This window comes from Polyodon spathula, chromosome 12 (genome assembly GCF_017654505.1).
Source record: "Polyodon spathula isolate WHYD16114869_AA chromosome 12, ASM1765450v1, whole genome shotgun sequence".
Classification (NCBI taxonomy): domain Eukaryota; kingdom Metazoa; phylum Chordata; class Actinopteri; order Acipenseriformes; family Polyodontidae; genus Polyodon; species Polyodon spathula.
Window position 1 is genome coordinate 26,625,348 of NC_054545.1, and position 15,193 is coordinate 26,640,540.

The window sequence follows — 15,193 nt, forward strand, 5'->3', positions numbered from 1 at the left end:
TTATTATCTTATTGCTGGCATTAGAATAACAATCAGAAATATTAAACCATTTGGAAACATTCCAGCAATGTAATGTGAGAGTAATCCTATTTACAGTACTCCACAAATTAAGTTTACAGTTTTACTGGCATTAAAATAACCAGGATAAAATATGAAACACTTTGATAAAAAAAATGTGTGTTGACTGAGTCGTTTCTCTACACAGTTTTAGGGCTGTGTATCACCTGTTTGTAATTCACAAAATGCCTAATTCTGTTCTGAATGTGTAATTAAGCAATTCCACGATCATGGAAAATCAGTAGCCCTACATGAGCAAAGATTGACCATAAGTTTGTCTGAAAAAAAAAAAAAATGGAACCATGACAATAAACCACTTGTGGAAAGGAGTAACAATGTTAACACCATGAAATCAGTCTTAAATTAAACATAGTAGATTAATGTAAGTTTCCGATTTTCTGATTGTTATTTAGGTTGCTTGCTATATACATGGTGCGCTGTATACTGAACTATGATATGTAGCATATAGGGTGTGTGCATTATTCTGAAAAAACTGTCAGAGGTCATCAGTTGCAGTCCCAAATGCAGTGTTGTTCTGTACAGCATGAAAGCAAGACATTGATATGCCATAACCTAATATCCTGGAAATATGTTCAGCTGGTTCTTTATTTTATACAGAGCATTCTGTTCAAGGCTTATTCTTGGCGTGCTCATGTGCCTCGGTTTTATATTAGAGTAGCTGAGGCAAGGTCTCTTAGGTTACTGGAGTCGGTATTCAACGTACAGTGGTAAACATGGCAGTGCAATGAAAGGCAAATATTGCATCAAACACATTTTAGTAACAGCACAAAACAGTGGTATTGATGATTGTGCTTAATACACTGTACGTTGTCTAGGAGATGTGAATATGTATTTACATCTCCTCTATGTGGCTGCTGTATTTCCATGGGGTTCTTGAAATGTTAGCTGGAGCAGATCCCAAAGGAAGCATATGGAAAATATAATGGAAAACAAGGGCTTCAGCTTTTAAAAAATATAATATGCTTGCTGCTGTCATAATATTACTCAAAATAGATTTTGATTTAATTAAAACAAAATACCAGCTATGAAGGGAGTGATATAACTTATTGTGGGTCATCAAATAAGATGACATTGAGATCTTAAACCAGGAGGTCGCCTCGGTTAAACAATCCGTTTCTTTGAGTGTCTAAAGTGCCAAGTGAAAGCAGTTTTTAAGGAAATATTTACATCTTTATCTTGGAAGGGGTTAAAGAAAGACAGCTTCTGACACCTGTGAAAAGAAGACCTATCAGAATGGCTATAAAAGCACTGAGTGATTGGGGATATGTTACTAACAAGATATGACTGGCTTCCGCACAACAAAGGTAAAAGCCTCTGGCTGGTCCTTTTGAAAATCCTGACTAATGGTACGAGAGCAGGGTGTAGTACTGTGCAAATGATCTCCCTTAAACAGCGTGAGCTTAAAAGAGCATCCGAGATGGTTAACTGAGACACAAGCCATGGTTAACAGATACATGGATCTTTCTCGGTGCAGTTTTCTTGTTGAAGCTGTACAGTGCTGTCCCGGCAGTGCAGTTTGTGAGCTGGATGTTTCTAAATGGCACTCAGCTTTACACGATTAAAATTGTAAAAAAAAAAAAAAAAAAAAAAAAAAAAACGCTGTAAACAGAACACGAGAATGTGTCCATTGGAATGTGATTTTCCTCGAAGAAATTGCTAAACTGTACAAATCTGTTCTCTGGTGATCAAGGAGGGTTTCAGCTCATTTGAGTTCAGGAACAGTAGCTTTGATGGGGAAGTAGAGCAGCAGTCACTATTTATCACCTCTAGGACAGGTAGAAATATGGAAAATAACAAAGGTAAGCTATCTTTTTACAAGGTTGTTGTTTTTGTTTTTTTCTTGTTTTTGTTCATTTGTTAAGATGACTATATATATATATATATATATATATATATATATATATATATATCTGATATATATATATATATATCATATATACTAATTGATTTATATGATACATTACAATAATTATGTATGTAATTATTTGTGATATGTAATTATATTGCAAAGTTTTGTAATTGTTTTAATTACTTTTTTTAGTAGTATTATTCTGAAAGTTAGGTAATATAATTGCTGCACATAAACAGCAGACATATTCTATTGCTTGTTATTTAATGTCTAACTTGGACCACTGTGTATAGATGTATAGTACTGTTGAGGCTCTGTTTATAATTTTGTCTTAATTGCAATACAGTATGTAGCCAAGTTGTTATGTTATATTTAGAATTAAATGCTCATATTAAAATGACAAATGTGGTACTGTTTTAATTTAGATGATTTATTCATAGCAAGTCAAAACGATTTGAAGTGATAAATAAAACCAACAGTTGTTGTTGAAGGATTTGAACTCTGAAATTAAGTGCTGATTAATATTGCCATTAATATTGCAAGGTGATGCTGATTAAAATTGCCATTGTTTAATATCCACCCCAATACAAGTTTATATAGATATGCTAATTTATCAAGGGAGAACAGAGCTGGCCAATGTAATGCAAATTAATTGTTTAACATTATACTGCATGCGATGTTGAAATTGTATGCTTTCAATAACATGTATTTCCTTCTCAATAAAGCGGGTTTCTGTAAGACTAAAATTCAGTTGTGTACCAAAATACAGTGATGTACAAAGTGCTTTTATGTGATTTAGGTTACTGGGGAAATAAAATGTGTGAATATATTGTTTAGACTTTGTTTATAGAGAACAGTAGTATGTTATACACTTGTATTTAATAGCTTTTTGATTTAGAATAGATACACATTTGGGGGAATAGGTTAAAATAATAAAATAATATAGTAGATTACTGTTTAATTTATAAATATATATTAAAAAAAATCTTGTAGCCTTAATTGTTGATGAGAATGGATTTCATGGTGTTTTTACTTTTTTTTTTTATTTAGCTTGATAAGAATCATGTTTTTTGACATTTTTTTAAAACTTTTTTTAATGTGCATAAATAAGATGAATTCATATTTTTTAGATACATTTGACAAATCGCTGTCTTCTAATTATATTTATTTTTTTATTATCCATTTTATTTAGTAATCCAATATTTTGTTCTACCATGCAAATAATACATTTATGGCTGCATGTTTAAATATCTTATGTAAGATGTTGTTTCATCTTCTCTCCCTGGTCTATTTGTGGTTACTCATCATACTTTTATACCCAGCAATGTAGTCCATAGCAGATTATTACATTTTTATTAGCTTTGCAGTAGTTCTAATGCTCATGGCGATGTTTCAGAGAGTGGCAGCAGCGGTCCCTCTGTGCAGTGAGCATGCTTATCTTTGCTGTTGGATCCTGTTTCATCTGTTTGTTTTTTTTTTTTTTTGTGTTTTTTTTTTTGCAAACACCCACATACATAATTTTTACTAAAGTCAGGGTGTATTTACAAGCCTTGAAAACACATTCCTATGACATTTCTGGTGTCTCCAATGTGCGTAATAGACTGCACACATGTGCCACTAACCCCTCCAGCTCATTCTAAACATCTGTATAGGACCATGATCTATTTTGTGTTAGTTGTCTAAGCTACTAAGTAGGCCAAGTTAATAATAATAATATTTAAAATAATCTTATTTGCATTGTATACCAATGTGTGCAGTGTAGCAGCATGACTTACTTTGTGTCATTCGTTGCCTACAGGCTAAATAAAAAGAAAGTGCGCTGGGTACTGTATTCATTTAATTTTACTACTGTACTGTATACTGTATAGGCCTACTGTACAGATTTATATTTTTACATAATGTAATGTGCAGCCTACCCAAAATACATTAGTGTTATTTCAGCGCAATGATTTCATTTAAAATACATTGAACATTGAACACTATAAATGTATGTGTGCGATTTTGTCGGCAAATGTTTCCGGTTTAGCGAGGGGCTACTGTATGATTACGAAAAGCTTTTTGGGGGTGAATGTGGGGGCCCCACTAGAGTCTGAGGTGATTAAACTGTCTTTCATTTTTTATATAAATATAACAGTATTAAAATATGTATTAATAGGTAGAATGAAGACAGAACAGAATGCATTGTACAGATGACGTTTACATTTACCAAAAACAATGTTATTTTGATTCTTGCACCCTTGCTTGTATAGACGTCATCCTTCAGGCACCCTCTGCTGCAGCAAACCACAACTCAACTCCCGCTGTTTATTAGAACAACTCCTGCAATGCTAGAGATCTCGCTAAGACAAATATTTAAATTAGTTTATTGTGGCTCTTTTTATTAACATATTTTCTTTTAGGACATATGACAAAATGTGTACATTGCAAATTGTTGCAATGACAATGCAAATTGTGGTATGTTCGCGCTGCGACTGGCCCATCTTAGTACATCTACCCCTGTGTCCCCTATAAAATATGCTATTTTCTGACGTAAGTCCAGTACCAACACTAGGTATTTAATATAACGTATCCTGTCAGCTTGTTTTAACTCCTCTAGACTCCAGTTACAAGAAGCTCGTTTCTGCCTCCTCTGTATGTTTAAAAAAGATTATCTGACTTCACTCGACACACCAAACAAAAAAAGGATATGTTGTAAATGGATAAGATTCGGGGTGCATTTGTGGGCTGTCTTGCTTTTTAAAAGCCTGTTGTCTATTCTGGAATGATGCTTGGAAACGGTTTGTATAACCCCAAATAATTTTATTCTCATACATTAAAAAAAAAAAAGTCCAACTTCTCCTTGTTGAACAATGTTGAAAACAAAGGAAAACACAGAAATTGCTGTCTATTACTGCGGCAAGCCGGCCGTGCCTTTTCATCGCAACACATTGGGAAATAGGGCCCGTTATCATTTTAAACATTATTAAGGTGAGGTCATGCGCAGCACTGCGAAACAAAGCCAACACTTTGAAACAGTTGAAAGTAACATGGGTTGATAAAAACTGTGACTCTGTCAGGGCAAATGACTCAAAGTCATTAAAGCAGAGTTGCAGGAATATGGAGCTATAGACTGAATCTGTGACAAAATTCAGCTGTCAAACCTCAAAGCTGTTGGTTAAAAATAGTAATCCCCAGTCGAGGATTACCACTTTCTGTTCTGTCTGTGGAAGAAAAAACTAAATCCAATAATAAATATATCTAAACTGCTTCTTCTTGTGCATGCACAGAGATAGGGTCCTCATAATCGTGTAGGAATCACACAGTACCTAAAAGTTTTAAAAGCTTTGTTTAAAATTTAGAGTTTATCAGGTTATAGCCAAATACAATCTGAAATGTTCTGAAATGTACAGTATGATAGACAGAGAAACAGACAGGCACAGCCAATTAAATGAGAACCCTATAAAAGGTGAGCTCTTCAGGTTTTTAAAAAGTTATTTGGTTGAAAAGGGGAAAATACATCTGAGAGAAAATGCCACTGTCTTCAGTTTTTAACAAAATACATTTAATTCCCTGACTATTTGATCTTGGAGATATGGAAAAAAAAAAACTAGGACATTTTTGTTTCTTGTGTAACAGTAGATAAAAATAGAGTACCAGCAATGAGCTATAGACTTCAAAGAGAGAAATGTGGCTTGAAATATAATTAGCAATTCATATTATATATCTATTAGCACCCAACAGATGATTACTGTAAAGTGCACTTAGGAAAGTCCATAATATATGTTCTTCTGTGCTGTACAACTGCAAGTGTAGTCAGCATTTCATAATAGCCCATTGCAAGCCCTAATTAACGATCCGGTAAAAATGCAATAACTGGGGAAATAATTTACCTGCTGAAGCATAACACTGTTTAATACAGTTCCAAGGCATTGCTAATGTTTTAAATAGAACATCTGGTTCTGCATCATATACTATAAACTCTTAATTGCTTGTGACAATTTCAAGAGAAGTGACAGTTTTATGTAAGAAGGGTAAAAATTTTCCATAACATAAATGTGAGTCATGTACAAGAAATCTTTCTTTATTTTGACAGAAGAAAGAAGACGTTAACAATCCCCCCCCCACCCCCCCCCCCCCCCCCCCAAAAAAAAAAAAAAAAATTCATAGAATGTTGTGTGCTTCATAGGCGATCAGTAAGAATGACAGAGAGGTTCTGACACTAATTCCAAATTGATAATAGAGTACGCAAACAGGGGGTCGATACAGTTTAGAAAGGCAGCGTTCTGACTGCAGAGGCTATGGCAGACTAAACTTTTCACAGAGTCAGCTGGATCTTTGCTTTATATTTTATTACTATACTTTGAAAACAAATTGGAGCGTAATGGGATGCTGAAGAAGCTGTTTTCAAAAGCATGGTTTAGGATTTGCATGCAAAGTGTTTAAAAACCACCATGCCCTTTCCATGCCTGTAAAGTTCTCTGTGCTGTGCGTTTCATAGATTTAAATGGAAGTTTTTTTTTGTTTTTTTTTTCCAGTGCTCCACTCAAGACTGTTTAAAAATATATATAATAATAATCTTTTCACTTACTGGAGATGCTTGAACAGGGTGCCGTATAATATGCCCTTGAAAGGCAGACCGTTTGAAGTTGATGTGCTGTAAGTTTTTACCGCCTGCTTTTCAGATTACGGAGATATTTTGCTGAAATTGGAATAATTCGCTGAGGAATAGCAAATGGATGTGAAGTTCAGGAAAGCTATAATAATAGGGAAAAAATACATACAGTAAAGATGAATCGATTAAGTGTTTTTATTTTATAAAAAATGAATTTACAATGCAAGCCTGCCAATCCAAAAATGCATAATAATATATATTAAGAATAATAATATTATTATATAATAATAAATAAAAATAAAAAAATAAAAAAAAGATTTCAAAATGCTTTTCTAATCGATAAAAATCTTATACGATATATACCTTACATGTGACTCACCGTTCGTGAGAATGTTTTATTTGTGTGTGCGTGTGTGTATGTATACACGATATTTCCCGAAAATAGTCTTTACAGGAATTTATATACTTAGGAAATATTGGAAAACACTTTTGTAGGCCATCCTATATATATATATATATATATATATATATATATATATTATATATATATTATATATTATATATACTATAGTTAATGTGACGTCAATTCAATATGGACAGCCTTTTAGTTACCCACGGGGTCGGAAAGACTATCACACTCACTCCCCAACCCACCACAACAATACCTGGGGGGGGGGTGGAAAAATGAAAATTTTATACATTGAAATTGTATTACAGCTTTAAAGGCCGAAATATATGTTAAACAAAAAATAAAAAAAAAATAAAAAGTACAAGAAGATATTTGGGTTTACAACATTAAAAAGGCCTGGAACAGAAAGCTGGTTTAACAGGTGTGGATATGACAACGGAAGATGTAACCGGCTACGTGATGCAGGAGACCGAACTTGTACTTGCATAAAGGTCAGTTTAATGGCTGCTTTTAAATCAGAAAAAAAAATAGTTATGCCATTGTCTCATTGCCTTACCTTTTTTTCCCCCTATACAATAGATAACATTATTATCATGTAATTTGAATGCAGTATTTCTATGGATAAATTAATGCAATATAACAGCTGTCTACAAAGTAATTGTTTATCTTTAATACCCTACCAAAAGCTATTTTTTGTTTTAAAAGTTCTATGGCTATTTGCTGCTTCAGACACAAGTTTCATGAAATGGTAACAAATGTTTCAACATGTTTCAACAGTCTTCTACAGTGTTACAAGATGACAATGAAACATTCGCTATCACACCCAAAGTCAGCTTCTCTGCACTCATTCTTTGCTATAAACACATCCTTATTTATTTTCAGCATTTACAGTGTTAGTTCTGTCTTTGGGTATGCTTATCAAAGCCACTGTGTTTAAAGTTGTCAGTGTTTTTGGATTGCTTCTGCAGAAATAATTTAATATGTTGCCTTGTTTTATTTTATTTTGTGATGACGGTGAAATTAAGATTTTCGCTACCTCATCCACTATATTATCGCCTTGTAAGCATCCATTTTTCCATTCTTTAATTATCCAAGTTCTCTGTATATTTCCTGTTTTAAAAGTAATGTATTTCTTGCACTAAAAGATGAAAACTAAGCCAAAACTTAAATATCAGTTATAAAGAAATAATATAGATTTTCCAACATTTACAAATCAAAGTACCATCAATTGAAATTACATTACTGTTTGGGCAGCACAGGTTGAAATGGAAACTTTTTTTCTAGACCTGTTTTAAATAAAAGCTTTTGTAACAATAAACAGCATTTGTTTTTATTACTTTATTTACATAAAAAGCAAAATACTCTACAATTTACTGTTTTTCAGGTAAGCATTTAAATATGTAAGAACAATTGTTGTATATTAATTTTGAATGTGATAACGCTCTTTTGTCTGCTTTAACTAATATTGTGTTTAATTGTAAAATGCCATGAAGTACCTATTTTTAGAATTGTGAAATTAGCCATTTTTTATAGTTGAAAAAAAAACCCTAATGATAATACAGACACAATTTTTAGAAATACAAACAATATGTACAGTCCTGCAGTCTCCCAAAATGTAAAATCTGGGTTGTTTGTTAACATGCTTTTAAAAGTGTGCTGGGGGGGGGGGGCATGGCTCCCCTACTTTATAATATATTATGAAATATATTTATATATAAATATATTTATATGGAAATAATACTTGCTTAAGTAGTTTGTAAGTAACTCCAATATATCTAACAAGTAGGGAAGCTGAAAAGTAGACTGCTCTGGGGTCACTTGACTGGAACTGACAAGGATGTGCCGTCACCCTCACGTCCTTTCACCATGTGTCTCCCATGTCCTAGATAACGATTCTTAGTTCTTATTAATAGTCAAAGACATCCTGACTTATGTCCATGTGATGTGCAGTATGAGCTTGGTCTATGGCAGCAGCTTGAGCTGAGACCACTAAACTTATTTCATTTGTGAGCTAAACAGAATTTTTGCAATCTAACACCATCGCCCAGCAAGAACTATTAAATCTGTTATCGCTTCCTTATTTAAATATTCATAATTTCCATCTTAAACGGAGTCTGTTGCGGCGGTGTGAAAAGTTAGGTATAAATATGCATGATGAGGGGTAAACTGTTTATCTGTGGAAACGGTGTGCTTGATAAGATTCATTATTCATTACACCTCCCTTTCTGATCTAAAACTCTGTCTGGAATTGAATTTCACATTTAGGAAGGTGGTACTTTATTTTAAGCATCAGAAAACTACTTTTGTGAAATGTTCCTACTGTATATACACTATATATGTCCTACTTATAACCACCATCAATGAAATGTGTTATATAATTAAACAGAAGGTGATTGTAATTCATTCTGAAACATTGAGATGAACCCTGCAGCAATGTATGTTCCTTAGAATAGCCCATAGCTATTCACTCATAGGGGGTACATTTAAACCTTGCAGGTACTTTAATATTAGATGCTTATAAGGAAGTATATAAAGTAACCCAGATCACATGAACAACTCATTGTTGATATTATGAGCACATGTATTCACCTGAAATATAATCTGATATATCACACCAGATTGGATTTAACTTTCTACAGGTCCTGAATGCAGGTATCAGAGCTTGCATTTTTCATATATAATTTATATTGAGTCAGCTGGATAGATTAATGTACATCTTAGTCTCATTCATAACTACAAAGATTACTGTCATTGTTTTTTGTTTTATTTTGTGTATAATTTACTATGTAGAGCCATCTCTTTTTGGATCGTACATCGGGGCGGCACCGGAGAGTGGATGAGTCAAATAGTTAAGTGACGGTCAGCCTCAGAAATGAATAAATGACTAATGGCACGTTATGTGATTTGTGAAGTAATTGTGTAGCGAGAATGTTTCAGATGGACAGAAGTGGATGTGTGGTTGCAAGCCATTATCATATAAATTACATTTTAAACATTAATTTTAAACAAATGTAAAATGTCAAGCAGTTTTAAAATACAGTGCATAAACAAAGAGTATTGTTGTTACAAAGAGTATTGTTGCAATGACTATTGGACTTTGACAAAGTGCTTGTAAAATGCCTTTAATTTGTGCAATGGAGAAGGATGCATCTCCCTAGTTTACAAGTCTCCCATTTCTGCTGGCTTGGCCTCTGTAAAGCTGATTTACAACAGGGAGCTTGACTGAATACATACACAAAAGTGTCCATATGTGGTACATACTTTTAAGACAATATCAGAGTTGTTTCTGTGTTTTTGTCCAGCATATGTACAGTTGGAGTGTGTGTATTTGTATTTATTTATTTATTTTTTGTATTAAATAGTGTTTACCTCAATGTACATTTTATATAGGTTATATTGCATAATCGGTGATAGGTATGCCTGAATATTCTCTTGCTTTCCTTGGTCCCAGGTGTAAAGTCAAAGATTACTTTTAAATGGTAATATTTTCCAAAGCATAGACATTCAAAGAAGATATTATGAATTTTTAAAGTTGTTTTATATAGGCTAAATTAAAGTTCAGACAAGGGATAGCATAACTTTGCAATTATTTTCAAACAGCTTTTAAAGAAACTATTCCAGTCAAAAAAAGTAAAAATAGCTGCTGCTGTCTGATGTTTAACATCAAAGTTTTTTTTTTTTTTTTGATTGGCTGTTTTAAGCTTTGAAAAGTCTAACTTTTAATGAAAAATGGATTATGGTTTCATTTTTTTTCTTTCTAAAACATCACTAGTGCTGCACTAAGTATGAGTGAAAGAAGAAAGTGGACATGTTATATAATTATTGAACATAATTATTCGTGGGTCACAAAGTTGAGAGCATGCATAATGGGAACTTGCATTAAAGCCTGTCCTAGTCAAGCCAAAGCCTTATCCCACTTGTGTTATTCTTATGTGCATGGGATTGCTCAGTAAGTGAAATGAAGGTGCAGTACCTCCTAACAGTTTTCTGGTATTTACGAAAGCTATTTTTTCATTTTTAACCACCGGTGTTGCATATACAAGTTGTATGCTGTCGGTAAAAATGCTTCTTTGCATCCCTTCTAAAAGATCATTTCTGAAGTGAGGTGGTTTTAGAAATAACTGGTAGTGGATTTCTGCCCCCTTCTTAAATTGTGGGAACTGAGTAAATAAAATATATCAGAAAAGGGGGCATAATTTACAGCTGCACAGCCCTAGTGGGCCTTTTTACACCACCTTTAAATTAAACTTTTAGAAATGGTTGAAAAAAAAAATCAGTAAGCCTGGTACGCAATGATCTATACTACAAAACATAGAGAAAGAAGGCGATCACACAAGATATTAAGAAATACTAAAAGAAACTCTAAACTCATTGATGAACATTTCGCCTAAAAGACTTTGAGAAAAACTTTCAGTCTAAACATTTGTTTTAGGATTTCTGAATTGATCACTGTTGAGTCTCTTATATTTATGGCTCTAATAGGGTAGTAAGCAAGTATGAAATATGTTGGTTATGTAAAGTAACAACAGAACTATGATTTATTTTAATAATTTATGGAAGATGCAAATAGAACACTGTTCATGCAGATATATAATTACCTTCTGTTTCTTGGTTATTAAACCCACATCATCTTTTCTTTTTGACTTGGATGTTAACATAAAGCTTAATGCAAATACCAATTACAATGACCGTTTATTTACAGCAGTTGTGATTCGTGAATGAATGAGTGTTTCCCAGCCTTGGTTTGGGTTGTAACGCACAGATAAATAATTGTTTGCTTGTGCATTAATAACTCAATTGGTATCCTGTTTAGTAGGCTATAATACCCCTTGAATGATCTGCGCTCTTCAAAAATGAAATGGGCACAAGCTCAGAAGATTGAAATGATTACTCCTGGCAAAGAAATGAGCAATAAAGTTTGGATCTGTAGCGAAAGAAATGAGGATTGAAAGAATGGAGAGAAAAAGAAAAAAAGGATTGGATGATGAATGACCATCCTTGTAGTAGTAATTTGTCACTTTCCAGATGAATGATTTCAAGCTGTCCCCATTTCCAGTTTTTGGCCACTTGTTTGGTGGTGGACAGATGGACAACACAAGTAAAATACCCAACGTAAAAGGAGTATTCATTACCCATACATTTTTAAGAGTTGAATCATGTCTGTTGATTGTGAAAAAAAGAAAAAAAGATCGTATTATTTCGGGCTCAGGTTTGGGCTGTTTGGGGATCCTGCTTTCCTGTAAATTGTGATTTGTAATCAAGGCTAGTCAATTGATCCTGGTAACTGTTGCTTAAGGTTTCCTCTGATTCAGATTAAATGATTTGCAGTTAAATATTTAACATTGTAAGCAAAAATAAAAAAAAAAAAAAAAAAAAAAAACTACTACATAAACTTTTTATGGAATAAGGGGGAAAGTATTAAGTGCAGTTAGATATTTGTAAATTGCAACAATGCAACTGTGTCATTCTGAGTTCAGCCTTCTCATTTTGTCATGATGTGACAGAAATATTTGTATAGTACCTGTCCATTTTTTGGGGTAAATTAACGATTGAAATTGCTATCCACATTGTTTTAATTGTATTTGCATAATTCTTATTTCCACGGTGCAGAATTGGAAACTTTCAACAAGCAAACTTCCTTTAAAGCAGAAAAACAGGTTTTTACAATGTGACCATACTATTCTCCAGCACACCCTATTGACTTGCTTCCGTTGTCATTATCTGTCAAATATTATATTTACAGTAAATTGCTATACAGTCAACACTCGGATATACAACACTCAGATACACGTCGGTCGCATTTTATTATATATATATATATATATATATATATATATATATATATATATATATATATATATATATGTTACAAATTAATGTACAAAATGTCACATAATACCCCGTCAAGCATGCCCATATGTTCAATGTTACTAAATTTATTTGTGTCGACGTTTAGTCAGCAGCAAATCAGTCTGTCTTTAATCTATCTGTGATGATTTATTTATTTATTTTTAATCCTTAGTTGTTTTTGTGCATTTTCATTTGCAAGTGAACTGGGACATTAGGGCCTTATCGAGCACTATATTCTGACATTTTGAATACTGACTTTGGATACTGTTTTAATTCTGGAAACTGTGTTGTTTTTTTTTTTTTTCTTTTTTCGATCTTGCTAAATTGCATTGTCTTTTGCGTTTTACGCAGTTCTGGTCATGGGTAACATTTTGATTTAAATTTTCTGTTGCGTAGTTACCAGAGTGTGCACTGTATTACAGCACGTGTCCACACTTGTCTGTTTTGGCGAGTGATATTTTTAGAATCAAATACTTCTTCTGTTGAAAATATATACTATGACTGTAAGTCGCCCTGGGTAAGGGCGTTGCTAAGAAACCGTGCAAGCATAACCAACTACAATACATCTAAATGGAAGCTTACTTCTTTTAAAACACAGGCCTTTCACCTATGTATTTTTGACATTGTATTTTTTTTGTGTTCCCAGAAAACCAGACAAGGGTAGGAACGGGCCAAAATGAAATGATCAGATAGATATGCGTCACACGCTTTTAAGCTCCACTGAAATATAGGGTCGGGTATGTTCGTGCTGACTGTGTAAAGTTGCATACTGAGACCAGGTCACCAGATGCTGTCTGATATGAGATGGAATCCAGTTTGTCTTAAATAACATTTACATCTTTCTTTTTCAAGGCTAACCAGTGGAAAATATAAATCCAGTTTCTGGGGTACTGTAGTTTGTTAACATCAATAATAATGTTTGATCATAAATGCACTGTACAGCATAACATTGACAGGATTCTATTGTATTTTATTGTATTGTACAGTATGTACTGTAACATAATTTAATGTAATAGATAAACAGAAGGTGAGATTGTACGGACGTAAAGGTCAATTGATTTAAACAGGTAGAGCATTTTTAGGAGATTCAAATTACCAGTACATAATATTAAATAGATAAATGCTTTTAGTTATGACCCTCTCAACAAAACCTTGTTTTAATAACAAAAAGCAATTTCTAATGACCTTTTAAAAAATTAGGAAAAATAAATTACAATAGCTTAACTGCCCTCCAGCTTAATTAGAGAGGAAATTAAGTCTGTTAATTACTGCTGGCCATCAAAGGCAAACATTATTCTTTTTCTGATTAACATAATGTAACACTTTAATTGTTCCTTGTCGTTTTTTGTATTTTTATTTGTGTTAATAATTAATAATTGTAAAGTTTTATTGAAAATACTATTGTTAATTTAGGTGTTTAAAATAACTACTATAAAAACACACTGTTGTACTTTTCTATATCTTAAATGATTGATGCTATTTTAAGTATCTGGATTGTTTCTTTGAGGTTAGGTATATTAGGTTTAAAACTGTAATCCATTTTCCAATGCTTAATTAGATATTTGTATTAATGTTTCATGTATTCTGAATTTTCTTCAGTTAATAAATTACAAGTTAAATTATGTGAAAAAATTAGGTTTACATTATCAGCATTATACTATATATATATATATATATATATATATATATATATATATATATATATATATATATATATAAATAAATGAAGTAGGCCTACATTTTTCAGTTTTAAAGGTATGTTAATTGGTAGGATTACAATGGTCCTGGAATTCTGTTTGGGAAGAAATTTCCCTTTTATGTATATTTCAGTTTTGAGGTAAAATATACAGTATAACCCTAGAATTACATTTTAATTAGGCTTTATCGCTATGGCTTTTGAAATAGGTTATTTTTTATCACAGTTATTGCATGTTTGTGTTAGTTGGTACTTTTCAAAACCTGCTGTAAAATAGCAGTGCCATATTTAAAATGAAGCCCAGATGTCAATGGTTGGGGCCCATGCATTACATGTGTTTGCCTTTGTGGCAGGGCAGAAGTGTGTGTGGGTGTGAGGGAAATATTGGGTTGGCAGTGAAGGGGGTTACATTTCTCTCTGCCAGAAAACATGTGGCAATGTGGCTGGAGACTCATCCTTTGCTTGCCTCCAGGAGCAACCGCTCTTCCCCTACTTCCTTCTTCGGGCAGGCAGTGCCTTCTTTTTGGGCGTTTGGGCAGTTAGCTCTTCCTCCTGGTCTTTGAGGGGGCAGCACTGCACCAAGTGACCTAATTCCCCGCAGGCGAGGTATCAACCTTAGTCCTTGAGGCAGACAAAGGCGGCTGTCCAACCCACCATCCCTGGGGAGTAGAAGACAAAGCAGTCCATCTCACGCTAATGGGCTATCGGCGGCGGTTGAAC

At 33.3% G+C, this 15,193-nt stretch overlaps 1 protein-coding gene across 16 annotated transcripts in view; it reads left to right on the forward strand.

Moving 5' to 3' along the window:
- Nucleotides 1-15,193, forward strand: part of LOC121324203 (teneurin-2) — a 460,344-nt gene that overhangs the window by 284,102 nt on the left and 161,049 nt on the right. For 2 of the 16 annotated variants that reach the window (XM_041265814.1, XM_041265818.1), the window contains exon 1: nucleotides 1,389-1,877. The exons of 12 other annotated variants lie outside the window; for them this stretch is intronic. In XM_041265814.1, the coding sequence (XP_041121748.1) occupies nucleotides 1,862-1,877 (16 nt within the window). In that variant the 5' untranslated portion in view covers nucleotides 1,389-1,861. 2 more of the 16 variants (XM_041265813.1, XM_041265815.1) reach the window with 2 other exon arrangements.